Here is a 16,523-nt window from a genome sequence, read left to right as displayed (position 1 = left end):
CCAAAGGCCGTGGTATTATCCTGTCTGTGGGATGGTGCATATAAAAGATCTCTTGCTGCTAATTGAAAAAGAGTAGCCCATGACAGCAGGTTTCCTCTCAATATCTGTGTGGTTCTTAACCATATGTCCGACGCCATATACCCGTAAATAAAATGTGTTGAGTACGTTGTTAAACAAAACATTTCCTTCCTTCCTTCCTTCCTTTTTTAGAGATAACCACACAAATTGCTTCTTTGATATACTGTTTGACTTTCATTCCCTACCAGTTCAACCGGAGAGAGGACTAAATGTTTCATCACCATCCTTCTGTCTGTCCATCAGTTTGTCTGTCCATCTGTCCCACATACAGTTTCCAGACTGTTTTTCCGCAGTGCCTCTAGATATTGAGCTGAGATATAACTTTATATAACTTTATTATGTAGTTTGACTTTCATGGTGATTTCTCCGCAAGGCGCAGTGGGTAGGTGTAAACCACTTGCACCGACCAGTGATCCATAACTGGTTCAACAAAGGCCATGGTTTGTGCTATCCTGCCTGTGGGAAGCGCAAATAAAAGATCCCTTGCTGCTAATCAGAAAGAGTAGCCCATATAGTGGCAACAGCGGGTTTCCTCTCAAACTATGTGTGGTCGTTAACCATATGTCTGACGCCATATAACTGTAAATAAAATGTGTTGAGTGCGTCGTTAAATAAAATGTTTCTTTCTTTCTAGGGAACTAGGGAAATTTCGAAAATTTGTTCGGGCTGGTAGAGGACATGTATTGCTTTGGGAGTACTCTCTGAATGCTTGTTAATTATTGAGTTCTTATGTCTTCTTTTACAGATGACCGGCCTCGGTGGCGTCGTGGCAGGCCATCGGTCTACAGGCTGGTAGGTACTGGGTTCGGATCCCAGTCGAGGCATGGGATTTTTAATCCAGATACTGACTCCAAACCCTGAGTGAGTGCTCCGCAAGGCTCAATGGGTAGGTGTAAACCACTTGCACCGACCAGTGATCCATAACTGGTTCAACAAAGGCCATGGTTTGTGCTATCCTGCCTGTGGGAAGCGTAAATAAAAGATCCCTTGCTGCCAATCGGAAGAGTAGCCCATGTAGTGGCGACAGCGGGTTTCCTCTCAAAATCTGTGTGGTCCTTAACCATATGTCTGACGCCATATAACCGTAAATAAAATGTGTTGAGTGCATCGTTAAATAAAACACTTCTTTCTTTCTTTTACAGAGTTATGGCCCTTGAAATGTAGGAGGTTCGAAAATTTCTTGGGGCCTGGCAAGGGATATATATTGTGTATACTGTACTCTCAGAATCTTCGTTTCAAGTTGACCTCTTGGGAAATTAATGAGTTTTGTTTATTTATTTTATTTAACGACGCACTCAACACATTTTATTTACGGTTGTATGGCTGAGTTTTGTAAAAAAAAAAAAAAAAAAAAATCAGTTTTCTTGTTTTCGTTTCTTTCAGGGACAGAAAGTGCTTTGAACCAGCTGCGAGTGTTCGGTCAGAACTTCCTGCTGTCCACCCTGTACATCGCCAGCCCCACAGACACGGCCCTGGCCATTGTCAAGGGCGGAGCCAGGCGGTCACGGGAAATGTATTATCCTTATATGGAAGTGAGGCTTCCATACCTTCTCAGGGATTGGCTGCCTGATGTGATTGAGGCGATAACGCGATACATGAACACGCCTTCTCACTACAGATAATAGTGTCTGTGTTTAGGTGATTGTTTTACTTCAGGCTGGTTTATGAATATTCATGAACACGCCTTCTCACTACAGATAATAGTGTCTGGGTTTAGGTGATTGTTTTACTTCAGGCTGGTTTATGAATATTCATGAACACGCCTTCTCACTACAGATAATAGTGTCTGGGTTTAGGTGATTGTTTTACTTTGGTTTATGAATATTCATGAACATGCCTACTCATTACAGATAATAGTGTCTGGGTTTAGGTGGTTGTTTTACTTAAGGCAGGTTTATGAATATTCATGAACACTGCTTCTCATTACAGATATTAATGTCTGGGTTTAGGTGATTGTTTTACTTAAGGCTGGTTTATGAATATTCATGAATTGATGAAATGGTGGTGGGGACAAAGTTTCTGCCAGAAAGAAAGACATTTTTGGGTATGGCGCTATGAAATTGAATATTTACAATGTGTGTGCTGAATGTGATAGTGGGTATCAGGGTCTCTCCCAGAAAGAAAATGTGTTAGGTTTAGGGTTAGGGTTAAGAAAATCATACAGTAACAGGGCTGCCAACCATTACGATTTATGCGATACGATTACGGCAAATCCACGTTTTCCTGGGGTTTTGGGGGTTTTTTTTGTAATAACCACGAATCACATAAATTGGACTCGCCCAACTAGCCGCAAATGCGCACGGAAGTTTTTTTTGCACGCGCGCAACGCACTTCGGGATAGACGTAGCTTGTGAAACGACGCCATTTTGTAAAGATGTCGAAAAAACGCCAACGATCAGAGCCATATGAACTGTGCAAAGCTCAGAAAAAGCCAAAAGTAGTACAGAAGTATAAACAGGACTACAGCAATGAGTGGCCTGTTTTGAAGGCCAGTTCTGTTGGTAATACTAGTGCATTTTGCACTTTATGTCGTGTTGATTTTTCTGTTGCCCATGGCGGGAAAAATGATTGCCAAAGGCACATCAAAACGAAGAAACACCAGGACATCGTTGAGGCCAGCGATAAAACAATTCATAAACAAATATCTGGATATTTTACACAGCAAAAGGGTTTATACGACGGGTCACAATTCACGCAAAAATTATTACTCTTTCCCGTTTTTAAATGTTGGCAGCTATGCAGTAATGATAAAGAGTCATTAATTTTGTCAAAAGGTCAAATTAAAAAAAACAAATCTGCAAAACATTTGGGTATAGTGCCGTACCCAGTTTACCCTCTGGCAAAAAGCCTGGTCAGGAATATCATGCACTGCCAGGAATAGTACCTCTGTTATCATGATTCACGGTTCATACTCAGTCTGGAACTCCTTGAAGATTATGGAATTTATCTTTTTCATTTTCCAGGTCTTGAAAAAGTATGGGAAAAAATACAATTTTGCGTCAAAAAGTTTTGAAAAAGTATGGAAAACTAGCAAATTTTAGTAACTTGCATAATGTCGCCCGAACGCGATCTTCTTTTACACGCAGACATTAACATTCAGAAGCTAATCGGGAGTTTCCAATTTTATATACTTTTGCAGTGTGCATTTGGAAGTCATCTATCTTAGTGGGATTCGATTTGTGGGACATTGCTTTAATGCAAATAATCTAAAAAGTAAGTCTGGAAAAGGTATGGAAAAAGTATGGAAATTTGTTTTGAAGAAGGTGTATGATCCCTGATTGTTCTACATAATGGTTTATGGGAGGGATACACACTACAGTACTGCCCTGATAAGCCAAAAAACTGTTAAATGAAGAATTAATGATTTTAAAGTAATAACTTTTGTGCCTTTTATTCATCTGATTACAAGTTTTATTAAGCAGGTAAACAAGTTTGTTTCTCAAAGGTAGTGTTTCTGGAAGGTATCACTCTGGTTTCACCATTCATTAGCTAGCACCCAATTTTCAGTTACTGCCTTTTATCTTAGCAGGGAACAATAGGAGCAGGGTGGGAAGGCATATATGCTTCTTGTAGTGTGTGGGGCATTTTTCTTTTACACTATTCTACTGGTTTTAAAAAGGTAAGAAGCTGGTGGGGATATCCACACTTTAAACAGACAGGATAAGAAGCACACACCACCCACAAACGATTAAGGGATTTATCTTTATTATAAGAGAGTTTTGTGAAGGGATATAACTCCATGCAAAGGGGTATAACTCTGAGTAATTCATATGCTAAATACATGGGCCATCTATGGCCGATATCGTCTGGAGTAAACTGGCGGTGTTTGGCTGATATTGTTGGAAAGGGTAAAAGCCGATGATTTGCCTGTTAAACCATCAATGGCCAATATCGTCTGGAGTAAACTGGCAGTGTTTGGCTAATATTGTTGGAAAGGGTAAAAGCCAATGATTTGCCTGTTAAACCATCAATGGCCAATATTGTCTGGAGTAAACTGGCGGTGTTTGGCTGATATTGTTGGAAAGGGTAAAAGCCAATGATTTGCCTGTTAAACCATCAATGGCCGATATCGTCTGGAGTAAACTGGCGGTGTTTGGCTGATATTGTTGGAAAGGGTAAAAGCCAATGATTTGCCTGTTAAACCATCAATGGCCAATATTGTTGCCTGTTAAACCATCAATGGCCGATATCGTCTGGAGTAAACTGGCGGTGTTTGGCTGATATTGTTGGAAAGGGTAAAAGCCAATGATTTGCCTGTTAAACCATCAAGGCTTGTAATGAATGAAAATCTTGTATATTGTTGATTTGTTTATCATCTTAAAGGGACATGCCCTAGTTTTTAAGCTCTAAGGCATATTTTTTACTATTAGAGCCATTTTTGATAACTAAAATCATACTTTACTTAGATTTTATTGTTTAGATTATTCATTTCCATACATTCAAAGTGTTTTTGTTCATCCTGGTGTTTTTAATATCACAAAATGCATTTCTCATATTTTTAAAAACGCACGTGCGTCTGAGAAGTAACTGTTATGGAGTCAAGTTTTAGTCTATTTTTAGAGGGTATTTCATCATTTCAAAGTCACAAGCTCATGTTTCACTCAGTTGTAACTTTATCCAAATGTGTTACAGGTTTGTAGATTAACTAAACTTGGTGTGCATTTTCGTGAGGTGAAACTAGGGTCTGTCCCTTTAAGCTGTTTTTCCTGGTCGTGTTTGTATTGTGTAAATCATATTAATTGCAGCTCTATTCAAGAGAGTTACGTTACACTCTCGCTATTTAAGAGTTAACTCTTGGTCCTTTTTCCTATTTGCCAATATTTTTATAAAACGGAAGAAACCTTTATTTGTAATGAAATCTTCTGAGATTAGACTACAACTTGGCAAAACATTTAATTGTTTAACTGTACTGTATTATATTAAGTCAACCTTTACATAAGATCACATGCCTTTAAAACAGGCTTAACAAAAAGGAAATCAAAGTAATATTTCTTTAATAGCACCTTGATATTGTTATAAACTGAGGCTAGCTAAAGAATAGCCTAAAATATTAAAATGTTTGTGACTCTTGTGTTTGATGTGTGATTGCAGTGCGAGTAATTTATGTACATGTGTATATCAAGAGTATAGTTTATGTCACTCTTTGTTATTTTGAATGTGAAAAGATGATGAGGTAGGAAAAGGAGGCAAGTAGAAAAATAAGTCATATATTGGGTCCCACCCTCCCAAATAAAGTGTGAAATATAAAAATTACAGTCCCTATACTTTTTAGCCAATTCCATATTCAGTAGAATATTTTATTTTTTTTTGGGGGGGGGGGGGGGGGGGTTGTTGGGGTTTGGGGGGGGGGCAACTGATATATATTAATTTGTAAGACAATTAGAGGAAATAAATTGAAATGTATATTTAGGGGAAATAAATTGAAGGGTGTACATGTATAATCCGTTAAACTCAGGTAAGGTACATTGTGTAGGTAACTTGCAAACTGGCAAGTTGATGTATCAGGTTGGGTAGGGGTTGCAAGTTGGAGGATGTCATATATAAACATGTAGGAGAGGTATATTTTACGTGAAAGATATATAATCAGTGGCATAGCGTGGGCGGGTTCCACTGGCATGGTTGCCCTGGACACAAAATTCTGGACTGGTGAAAGGGATTCGGGGAGTATTAATGGTCCACTGGTTAGGGGGCGCAATACTTGTCTTGCCCCAGATGCTGGCAACCTGTGCTACGCCACTGTATATAATCAAGTCATGTAGAGGAGATAGCTTCGAAAAAAATGTTATATAAGTCCTGTAGGGGAGGTAACTTGAATGATGCGATGTATCGTCAAGTAGGGGAGGTGATCTGGCAGATGTGCTGTATCAAGTTGGGTAGATAGGTAACTTGAATGATGTGATGTATGATCAAGTAGGGGAGGTGATCTGGCAGATGTGCTGTATCAAGTTGGGTAGATAGGTAACTTGAATGATGTGATGTATCGTCAAGTAGGGGAGGTGATCTGGCAGATGTGCTGTATCAAGTTGGGTAGATAGGTAACTTGAATGATGTGATGTATGATCAAGTAGGGGAGGTGATCTGGCAGATGTGCTGTATCAAGTTGGGTAGAGAGGTAACTTGAATGATGTGATGTATCGTCAAGTAGGGGAGGTGATCTGGCAGATGTGCTGTATCAAGGTGGGTAGGGGAGGTAACTTGAATGATGTGATGTATCATCAAGTAGGGGAGGTGATCTGGCAGATGTGCTGTATCAAGTTGAGTAGGGAGGTAACTTGAATGATGTGATGTATGATCAAGTAGGGGAGGTGATCTGGCAGATGTGCTGTATCAAGTTGAGTAGGGAGGTAACTTGAATGATGTGATGTATTATCAAGTAGGGGAGGTAACTTGCAGAGTATGTGATAAGCTGATTCCACAGAGGGAAACTGGAGAATGTGATATATCAATTCATACAGGGGAAGTAAGTTGGAGAGTATTTTATTTATTGAACTCAGGGGAGATAAGCTGGAAGGTATGCAATGTCATATGTCGGGTACATGTAAGGGAGGCAATTTGGAGGTGTATGATGTTTTGAGTGGTCTAAGAGAGACGCTTGGTGGGTGGTTTGATATCTAAAAGTAGGTAAATGACATAATATGTTGCTTACTATGATATTTCATTAAAAAAAAAAGTCATAATGGTAAAAGTGATTAGTATTCTGAGTAGGATAATAGATAATGAAATAAATAACACCAAATATTTATAGTTAACCTATATTTATTTTTGTCATGGTAGTTAGCAAGTGACTTTACTAACTAATAATAGCAGTCACGTTTCCCTGTCAACTTTGTCCTATTTTTCACAGAATATATTATGACATAGAAATTGAATTGAAATACATGCAAAAGTTAATGGTGGTAATAAGCTAATGTTTAATATTGTTATTCTGATTGTCATAACTGTTTTGTCATCCAGATTACATGTAAAGGGTATAAAAATAAATCTGTGATTGTACAGCATCAAATCACAAAAACGACAAAACACTTTTCAAGTGTGCTGCAATAGTTGGTGATAGTGGGCAAAAACACAGACTATTTCGGGGCTTTAGAATGCACCAAAGTCAAAGTGATAAAGTTTGACCCTAAAATAATCCCGCCTAAATTGAATACAAACGTGCTGACCTCGAAACAGTTGACCTCAAAACTTCTGAAATGTTCAGCCTTAACAGCTGTTAATATTACTACATTAAAATGATCTTAGTGTTCTCAGAACAGACACACACACACACACACACACACACACACAAATGTTGCACCCAAATTGGTTAAAGTGTTTGACTATAGTTATTGGGCATTGATGTTTGTGTATGAACCAAATGTTTGACTATGTTTATTGGGCATTCATGTTTGTGGATGAACCAAATGTTTGACTATGTTTATTGGGCATTCATGTTTGTGGACCGTAGTTTGACACCCAATAGCCGATTAAAAAATTAGTGCTGTGGTGTCGTTAAACATTCAATCATTCATTATTCATGTTTGTAGATAAACCAAGAGTTTGACTATGGCTATTGGGTATTCATGTTTGTAGATAAACCAAGTGTTTGACTATGGTTATTGGGTATTCATGTGTGTGGATAAACCAAGAGTTTGACTATGGCTATTGGGTATTCATGTTTGTGGATAAACCAAGAGTTTGACTATGGTTATTGTCCATTCATGTTTGTGGATAAACCAAGAGTTTGACTATGGTTATTGTCCATTCATGTGTGTGGATAAACCAAGAGTTTGACTATGGTTATTGTCCATTCATGTTTGTGGATAAACCAAGAGTTTGACTATGGCTATTGGGTATTCATGTTTGTGGATAAACCAAGAGTTTGACTATGGTTATTGGGTATTCATGTTTGTGGATAAACCAAGAGTTTGACTATGGCTATTGGGTATTCATGTTTGTGGATAAACCAAGAGTTTGACTATGGTTATTGGGTATTCATGTTTGTGGATAAACCAAGAGTTTGACTATGGTTATTGTCCATTCATGTTTGTGGATAAACCAAGAGTTTGACTTTGGGTATTGGGTATTCATGTTTGTAGATAAACCAATAGTTTGACTTTGGGTATTGTCCATTCATGTTTGTGGATAAACCAGTTGGTTTTGTTTAACAACACCACTAGAACACATAGATTTATTGATCATCGGTTATTGGATGTCGATCATGAGAATCGATGCAGTAGGTTCCAGATCATCGGTGGTCTGCTCAGGAGACCGAACACTCGCTAATAATTTGACTGGTACCATGATTGTCTTCTATCACATTGCACTCATCTAAGATTTGGCCCAAAAACCAGTCTAGCAAGCGATGGCGATCACTCACCCTCCCGAGTGAAATAATTTTCATTTGTCACAAGCTTTACCGAGTGACAATGACAATTATTTATCGAGGGATATAAACAGGATACAAAATGGTAGCGAGTTTAATATCCTATTTATTACCCATAATCGATCTTAATTTATATCTCTCAACTCGTTTGGTTGATGTTCTTGTAAGGGTGTAGTGCACCATTTGAAATTGGCCTTATCATTGGATGTGCTTGTTTTCTAAAGCATTTTTACATTTCTGAATATTTTTGGGGTGGGAAATTGGCTTGATCATTGGATGTGCTGTGATTTGGCCTTGTGATAATGACTTGACAAGCTGGCTGCAGTTCTGTTTGTAGTAATGCGTAGAAATACATAACTAGAAATAGTGTATTATTTCTTATTATAACCAAAACGTTACAGATTTCGCTATCGGATGACGGAATTATCATGGGAGATACTTAGAAATACAACCTGGGTCTAACATAGCAACTAGAAATGTGTATTATGTCTGCTTATAACCAAAACGTTACAGATTTCGCTATCAGATGACGGAATTATCACGGGAGATACTTAGAGATACAACCTTGGTCTAACATAGCAACTAGAAATAGTCTATTATGTCTGCTTATAACCAACATATTTAAGATTTTGCTACTGGATGACATAATTATCATGAAAGATGATGTAATTTATTGTTTAATATGTTTTGTCAGGAAATGTTTGTTAACTAATTCTTAAGTCTTTTATCTACCTCCCATTGTTTGTTTGTTGTTTGTTTGTTTACATGACATTTACTTTTCTGCAAAATAGCAAGAATAAACTAAAACAAAACAAAAGAATATTGAATTTGTTTTTTGTTAATACATGTGCTGGCGTTACAGGTAAGTAATATTTGAACGGCCTCTTATTCTTATTTCTGCATCAGTGATACATGTATGTCCATTTCTGTGGTGGAGGGGGGGGGGTGTCCAGGACCTAGCCCAGTAGTAAAGTGCTCGCTTGGTGTGCGGTCGGTGCACCACGACTGGTGTATCAAAGGCCGTGGTATGTGCTATCCTGTCTATGGGATGGTTCATATAAAAGATCCCTTGCTACTAATGGAAAAATGTAGGTTTCGTTATATTTCTTGCACCAGCCAGTGCACCACAACTGGTGGTGTATCAAAGGCCATGGTATGTGCTATCCTGTCTATTGGATGGTTCATATAACATCCTTTGCTACTAATGGAAAAATGTAACAGGTTTTGTGCTATTTCTCGTTCCAGCCAGTGCACCACGACTGGTATATCAAAGGCCGTGGTATGTACTATCCTCTCTGTGGGATGGTGCATATAAAAGATCCCTTGCTGCTAATCGAAAAGAGTAGCCTATTAAGTGTTGACAGCAGGTTTCCTTTCTCAGTATCTGTGTGGTCCTTAACCATATGTCTGACACCATATAACCGTAAATAAAATGTGTTGAGTGCGTCGTTAAATAAAACATTTCCTTCCTTCTGTGGTGGATTATCTTATATATTTTGGATCATCAAAAAAAGAAAGACGTTTGTTTTGTTTAACAAAACCACTAGAGCACGTATTTATTAATCATCGGATGTTGGATGTCAAACATTTCATAATTTTGACAGTCTTAACAGAGGAAGAAGAAGGAAATGTTTTATTTAACGATGCAATCAACACAATTTATTTACGGTTATATGGTTAAGGACCACACACATATTGAGAGGAAACCTGTTGTCGCCACTTCATGAGCTACTCGTTTCGATTAGCAGCAAGGGGTCTTTTATATGCACCATAACACAGACGATAAAAAATACTATGGCCTTTGACATACCAGTCATGGTGCAATGGCTGGAGCAAAAAAATATAACAAAACCTGTTACATTTTTCCATTAGTAGCAAAGGATCTTTTATATGAACCATCCAATAGACAGGATAGCACATACCATGGCCTTTGATACACCACCAGTCGTGGTGCACTGGCTGGAGCAAGAAATATAACAAAACCTGTTACATTTTTCATTTTTCCATTAGTAGCAAGGGATCTTCTATATGAACCATCCCATAGACAGGATAGCACATACCACGGCTTTTGATACATCACCATTCGTGGTGCACTGACTGGAACGAGAAATAACCCAATGAGACCACTGAATGGGATTGATCCCAAACCGACCACGCATCGAGCGAGCGCTGTACTACTGGGCTACGTCTTGACCCCGTGCTTAGACTAGGTCATGATGCTAAGTTCTCCATGAGTGACATGAACATTTCTTGGGTGTATTCGCTTAATTTTGGGGCTCTTTATGGTAGGTTATTTTTTTACTATTTCGCCCAGGTGGGTGAAAGAAAGAAAACGAAAGAAATGTTTTATTTAACAAAAAATACATCGGCTATTGGGTGTCAAACTATGGTAAATGCAAATCTAAAGTGATGATCAACATCAATAATAAAAATTCAACAGTTAAAAAAAAACGGTGTAAAGAACCGTGCAAAAACACAAATATCACAGGTAGATACAGACTTTTACTCAATGTGTGCTGTATTGGCCATTCTCAAAGAGAATGTTACACCCCTGCACCACGGTGAGGTTACAGCACGCGCAGGGGATTATTTAACAATGCACTCAACACATTTTAGTTCGGTTATATGGCCTCAGACATATGGTTAAGGATCACACAGAGTTTGAGAGGAAACCCGCTGTCGCCATTACATGGGCTACTCTTTCCGATTAGCAGCAAGGGATCTTTTATTTGCGCTTCCCACAGGCAGGATAACACAAACCATTGCCTTTGTTGAACCAGTTATGGATCACTGGTCGGTGCAAGTGGTTTACACCTACCCATTGAGCCTTGTGGAGCACTCACTCAGGGTTTGGAGTCGGTATCTGGATTAAAATTTCCATGCCTCGATTGGGATCCGAACCCAGTACCTACCAGCCTGTAGACCGATGGCCTAACCACAACACCACCGAGGACAGTCCCACGTTAGTTTTAGGGTTAGGGTTAGGGTTAGACTGGAGCCTTGATATAGAGGGGTACGGGTCAAACTGTCCAGCAGTGCATGGTTTGGATTCCTACCCTTCCACTCAAAAAATAAATGTCCACATATTTCAAAGTATATTTACTGATAATGTAGACCCCCTCCCACCTTGCAAAAATTATTTGATTGCACCTGCAGTGTGTAACGATTGTGTATTGCCTGGGTGGTTGTGTTCTTTTGTCCAGTCCACCCATAGAGTTGGCAAATTAGTAATTGCAAGTTCGAATCGTTCTATCATGTTATTAAATATTATATTTACTTGGTCAACATTTTGGACCATCCCTTAATTGGGATGGTGATACGAAAGTGTGTCTTTTTATCTATTGCCAATAAAGATGTTGTATTTTGTTGGGTGCCCAGCCATGTTGGTATCAGGGGTAATGAAAAGGCAGATTCTGCTGCCAAGCCTGCTTTGGATTTGCCTCATGCCAGGTTTGGTGTACCTTATACTGATGTTAAACTTAGTATCAACCAATTTATCTTTTCGACTTGGCAATGTGATTGGGACGGTTCGGTTGCAAACAAGCTTCATGCTATCAAGCCAGTCTTGGGAGAGTGGCAGTCCTCCTATAGACAGTGTAGGAAGGATGAAATAGTCTTGTGTTGTGCTCGCATCGGTCATACATATTTAACCCATTCATTTATTTTGAAGAAGGATCCTCCACCTCAGTGTGAGCGCTGTCAGTGTACTCTGACGGTATGCCACATTTTGGTGGAATGTCCTCATCTCTAAGAAAGTAGAAAAGATATTTTTGGTCAGAGAAATGTGATGGAATCATTTCGATTCCATCCAGAACTTATTTTACATTTCCTACGTGATACTGCGTTTTATTGTAAATTTTAAATATTATTTAACTGTGATATTTGTATTTTTGCACAGTTCTTTACACTGTGTTTTAATTTAACTGTTGAATTTTTATATTACTGTTGCTCATCACTTTAGTTTTCAATTTACCATAGTTTGACACCCAATAGCCGATGTATTTTTCGTGTCGTTAAACATTCATTCATTTATTTGGTCAACATTTCTGCCGTAATACTTTAATAAAAAAACATTCCAAACCTGGATAACAACATTTATTCATACATGTATTATTAGGGCTATAATGGGGTTGTAAAGGAACCACTAAGCATTTTCACATGCATTACAACTAATATTGTGATGAGAATAATGGAAATACATGCTGAAAAGGTTTCACGCTAGTTCATATTGCCTTAATGTATCCATCGTTTTTTGCCCAAATATGAAGATTTACTCTAGATAGCACTGGTTGGGGAGGGGGTAGAGAGATAGACAGAGAATGAGAGAGAGAGAGAGAGAGAGAGAGGAGAGAGAGAGAGAGAGAGAGAGAGAGAGAGAGAGGGAGGGAGGGAGGGAGAGAGACAGAGAGAGAGAGGGGGAGGGAGGGAGGGAGAGAGAGAGAGAGAGAGAGTCATACACTTATGGTATTGGCCATAATTATATTAGTTGTCAAATCTATTTAAATTAGGATTTAAAAATAAAAATTGGATGTTTTTAATAACGGTGTTGAAATCTGCGCCATGCAGGAATTAGGGGTAGGGTTAATTAAAATAAATGTCAGTAGATCAGTCAATATGTGACAATATCGAGTTTTATCTGTATATAATAGTATTTTATAATATTTGTAATGTTTCCTGTAAATAATTAAATTAAAGGAGCACTATCCTTTTCAGAATTACCTGAAAGAGACATTGGATTAATTAGGTATAGTAAACATTAAAAACATAACATACAATGACTACCTGTAAATAACAATAATTTAATTAGTTACAGGAAACATTACAAATATTATAAAATACTATTATATACAGATAAAACTCGATATTGCCACAAATATACAAGATAGAGTAACAAATGACCCCTTACATTAATGGGACTAGTTTCTACCATCTATTCATGTAACTTTTTAAAAATGCTGTAAATCTTATAATTATGTCAGCAGAAGGCCATCATTTTGTACCGGTGTAGCATTTAATTTGCACTCCCCAAGAATATGCACTCCCCAGTCATTATTATTTGTATAATTTGCACTCCCCCAGTTATTATTATATGTATAATATGCACTCCCCTTGAATTATTTGCACTCCCCTAGTTATTATACATATAATATGCACTCTCCACGACTATATTTAAATACTGAATACATTACTGTACTGTTACTTTATTAACGTGTCTATATCCAACAGAGGTTCAGGCACGTCCATCCCACGTCCAGTCTCTGACAAGGCCAGCGGTTGAGCATCGGACAGAAGGTATTTAATTAATAGGGACAATTTTGACTTTATACTACAATGGAATGGCTTAATTCAGAAGGCTTGTCTAAAAATTATGAATATGACAACTAATTCCTAATATTACAAAACAGTTTCGACGGGCGGTCCAAATAAAGAAAATTTAATCTAAATATTTAATTTTAAATTTTTTGCCCCAGGAGAATTAAGTAGAAAGAGTTTGGCCTTGAACCAAAAAAAATTTAAATAACGTTATGGTAGGTTATGTGTATAATAATGAATGGGTGGTGCAGATGATGTGTATAGCAATGAATGAGTCATGTAGGTTATGTGTATAGTAATGAATGGGGAGTGCAGATTATATGTAAAATAATGCAGGTGGAGTGTATATTACATGTATTAATATCTATACTAGTAATAGACGTAGGATATATGCATTCTAATGAATGTAGTGTAGATTATGTTGTAACAATGGATGCACTATAATAATGAATGAGTAGTGTAGATTATGTGTATAATAATGAATGGGTAGTGCAGATGATGTGTATAGCGATGTGTATAGCAATGAATGAGTAGTGTAGGTTATGTGTATAATAATGAATGGGTAGTGCAGATGATGTGTATAGCGATGTGTATAGCAATGAATGAGTAGTGTAGGTTATGTGTATAATAATGAATGGGTAGTGCAGATGATGTGTATAGCGATGTGTATAGCAATGAATGAGTAGTGTAGGTTATGTGTATAATAATGAATGGGTAGTGCAGATGATGTGTATAGCGATGTGTATAGCAATGAATGAGTAGTGTAGGTTATGTGTATAATAATGAATGGGTAGTGCAGATGATGTGTATAGCAATGAATGAGTAGTGTAGGTTATGTGTATAATAATGAATGGGTAGTGCAGATGATGTGTATAGCAATGAATGAGTAGTGTAGGTTATGTGTATAATAATGAATGGGTAGTGCAGATGATGTGTATAGCGATGTGTATAGCAATGAATGAGTAGTGTAGGTTATGTGTATAATAATGAATGGGTAGTGCAGATGATGTGTATAGCGATGTGTATAGCAATGAATGAGTAGTGTAGGTTATGTGTATAATAATGAATGGGTATAATAATGATGGGTAGTGCAGATGATGTGTATAGCGATGTGTATAGCAGTGAATGAGTAGTGTAGGTTATGTGTATAATAATGAATGGGTAGTGCAGATGATGTGTATAGCGATGTGTATAGCAATGAATGAGTAGTGTAGGTTATGTGTATAATAATGAAGGGGTAGTGCAGGTGATGTGTATAGCAGTGAATGAGTAGTGTAGGTTATGTGTATAATAATGAATGCGTAGTGTAGATTATATGTCTAATAATGAACATGGAGTACAGACTGAATACTAATAGATTTGTAATAATTAATGTGAATTCCAGGTTATGTGTATACTAATGAATGGGTAGTGTAGATTATATGTCTAATAATGAACATGGAGTACAGACTGAATACTAATAGATTTGTAATAATTAATGTGAATTCCAGGTTATGTGTATACTAATGAATGGGTAGTGTAGATTATATGTCTAATAATGAACATGGAGTACAGACGGAATACTGATAGATTTGTAATAATTAATGTGAATTCCAGGTTATGTGTATAATAATGAACGGGTAGTGTAGATTATATGTTTAATAATGAACATGGAGTATAGACGGAATACTAATAGATTTGTAATAATTAATGTGAATTCCAGGTTATGTGTATACTAATGAATGGGTAGTGTAGATTATATGTCTAATAATGAACATGGAGTATACATTGTAGACTTAATACTAATAGATTTGTAATAATTAATGTGAATTCCAGGTTATGTGTATACTAATGAATGGGTAGTGTAGATTATATGTTTAAGACCAAGCTTTGCTATGTTATCTCCACATAATTGTTGTCATATTAATCGGAAGTAAGGGAAGCCAGTGATGGGTGAAGAGATTCTGGGATCCATCCGATCACCACATATGATGAGTTATTAGTTTTATTCTGCAAATTTGCAAGGGTGGATCCAGAAGAGTTTTAGCCTCTTTGGGTCCGCCCCTGATTCATATACCCAACGCCCTCGTTTAGATTCGCCACTGAGATTTATACCAACTTTTTCAAAGTGCACTGGCTATTCAAACGTCAAAAACACTAAAAATATATAATTATGTGAGTGCTTAAAAATATATTATACCCTACGTGTAATGGAGAGGGCATATTATTCAGAGGGAGTGCCTATTATACATATAATATAGACTGAGGGAGTGTATATTATTCAGAGGAAGGGCCTATTATACATATAATATATAGACTGGGGGAGTGTATATTATTCAGAGGGAGTGCCTATTATACATATAATATAGACTAGGGGAGTGTATATTATTCAGAGGGAGTGCCTATTATACATATAATATAGACTGGGGGAGTGTATATTATTCAGAGGGAGTGCCTATTATACATATACTATAGACTGGGGGAGTGTATATTATTCAGAGGGAGTGCCTATTATACATATACTATAGACTGGGGGAGTGTATATTATTCAGAGTGAGTGCCTATTATACTTATAATATAGACTGAGGGAGTGTATATTACACGTATAATATGCACTGGGGAGTGCTTATTCTACGTATAATGTTGACTGGGGAGTGCAAATCCAGTGGAGTGCAAAGTATATGTGTCACCGGCGCCTAAAATTGTGTCCCTGTTTTTTCTCTATCATTTTTGTAAAATGTGGTTTATCAAATCTTTTAAACTATTTTTGTTTACTTCTAGCTACGTGGAA

The 16,523-nt window shown here is 37.4% G+C and overlaps 1 protein-coding gene and 1 long non-coding RNA gene across 2 annotated transcripts in view; both read left to right on the top strand.

The window, feature by feature from the left end:
* LOC121372891 (hydroxysteroid 11-beta-dehydrogenase 1-like protein) overlaps positions 1 to 4,231 on the top strand; it is a 122,945-nt gene extending 118,714 nt beyond the window's left edge. The window contains exon 8 of the mRNA XM_041499328.1: positions 1,462 to 4,231. Within this exon, the coding sequence (XP_041355262.1) occupies positions 1,462 to 1,700 (239 nt within the window). The 3' untranslated portion in view covers positions 1,701 to 4,231. The remainder of the gene's footprint in view (positions 1 to 1,461) is intronic.
* A 1,200-nt stretch (positions 4,232 to 5,431) lies between these two features.
* Positions 5,432 to 9,257, top strand: LOC121373814. The gene is made up of 2 exons (XR_005958133.1): positions 5,432 to 5,882; positions 6,037 to 9,257. It is a non-coding gene; the product is annotated as an uncharacterized LOC121373814 (long non-coding RNA).
* Positions 9,258 to 16,523: the final 7,266 nt, after the last annotated feature.

The sequence above is a fragment of the Gigantopelta aegis genome, chromosome 5, assembly GCF_016097555.1.
Source record: "Gigantopelta aegis isolate Gae_Host chromosome 5, Gae_host_genome, whole genome shotgun sequence".
NCBI classification, from domain to species: domain Eukaryota; kingdom Metazoa; phylum Mollusca; class Gastropoda; order Neomphalida; family Peltospiridae; genus Gigantopelta; species Gigantopelta aegis.
This window is presented reverse-complemented; position numbering and strand designations above follow the sequence as displayed.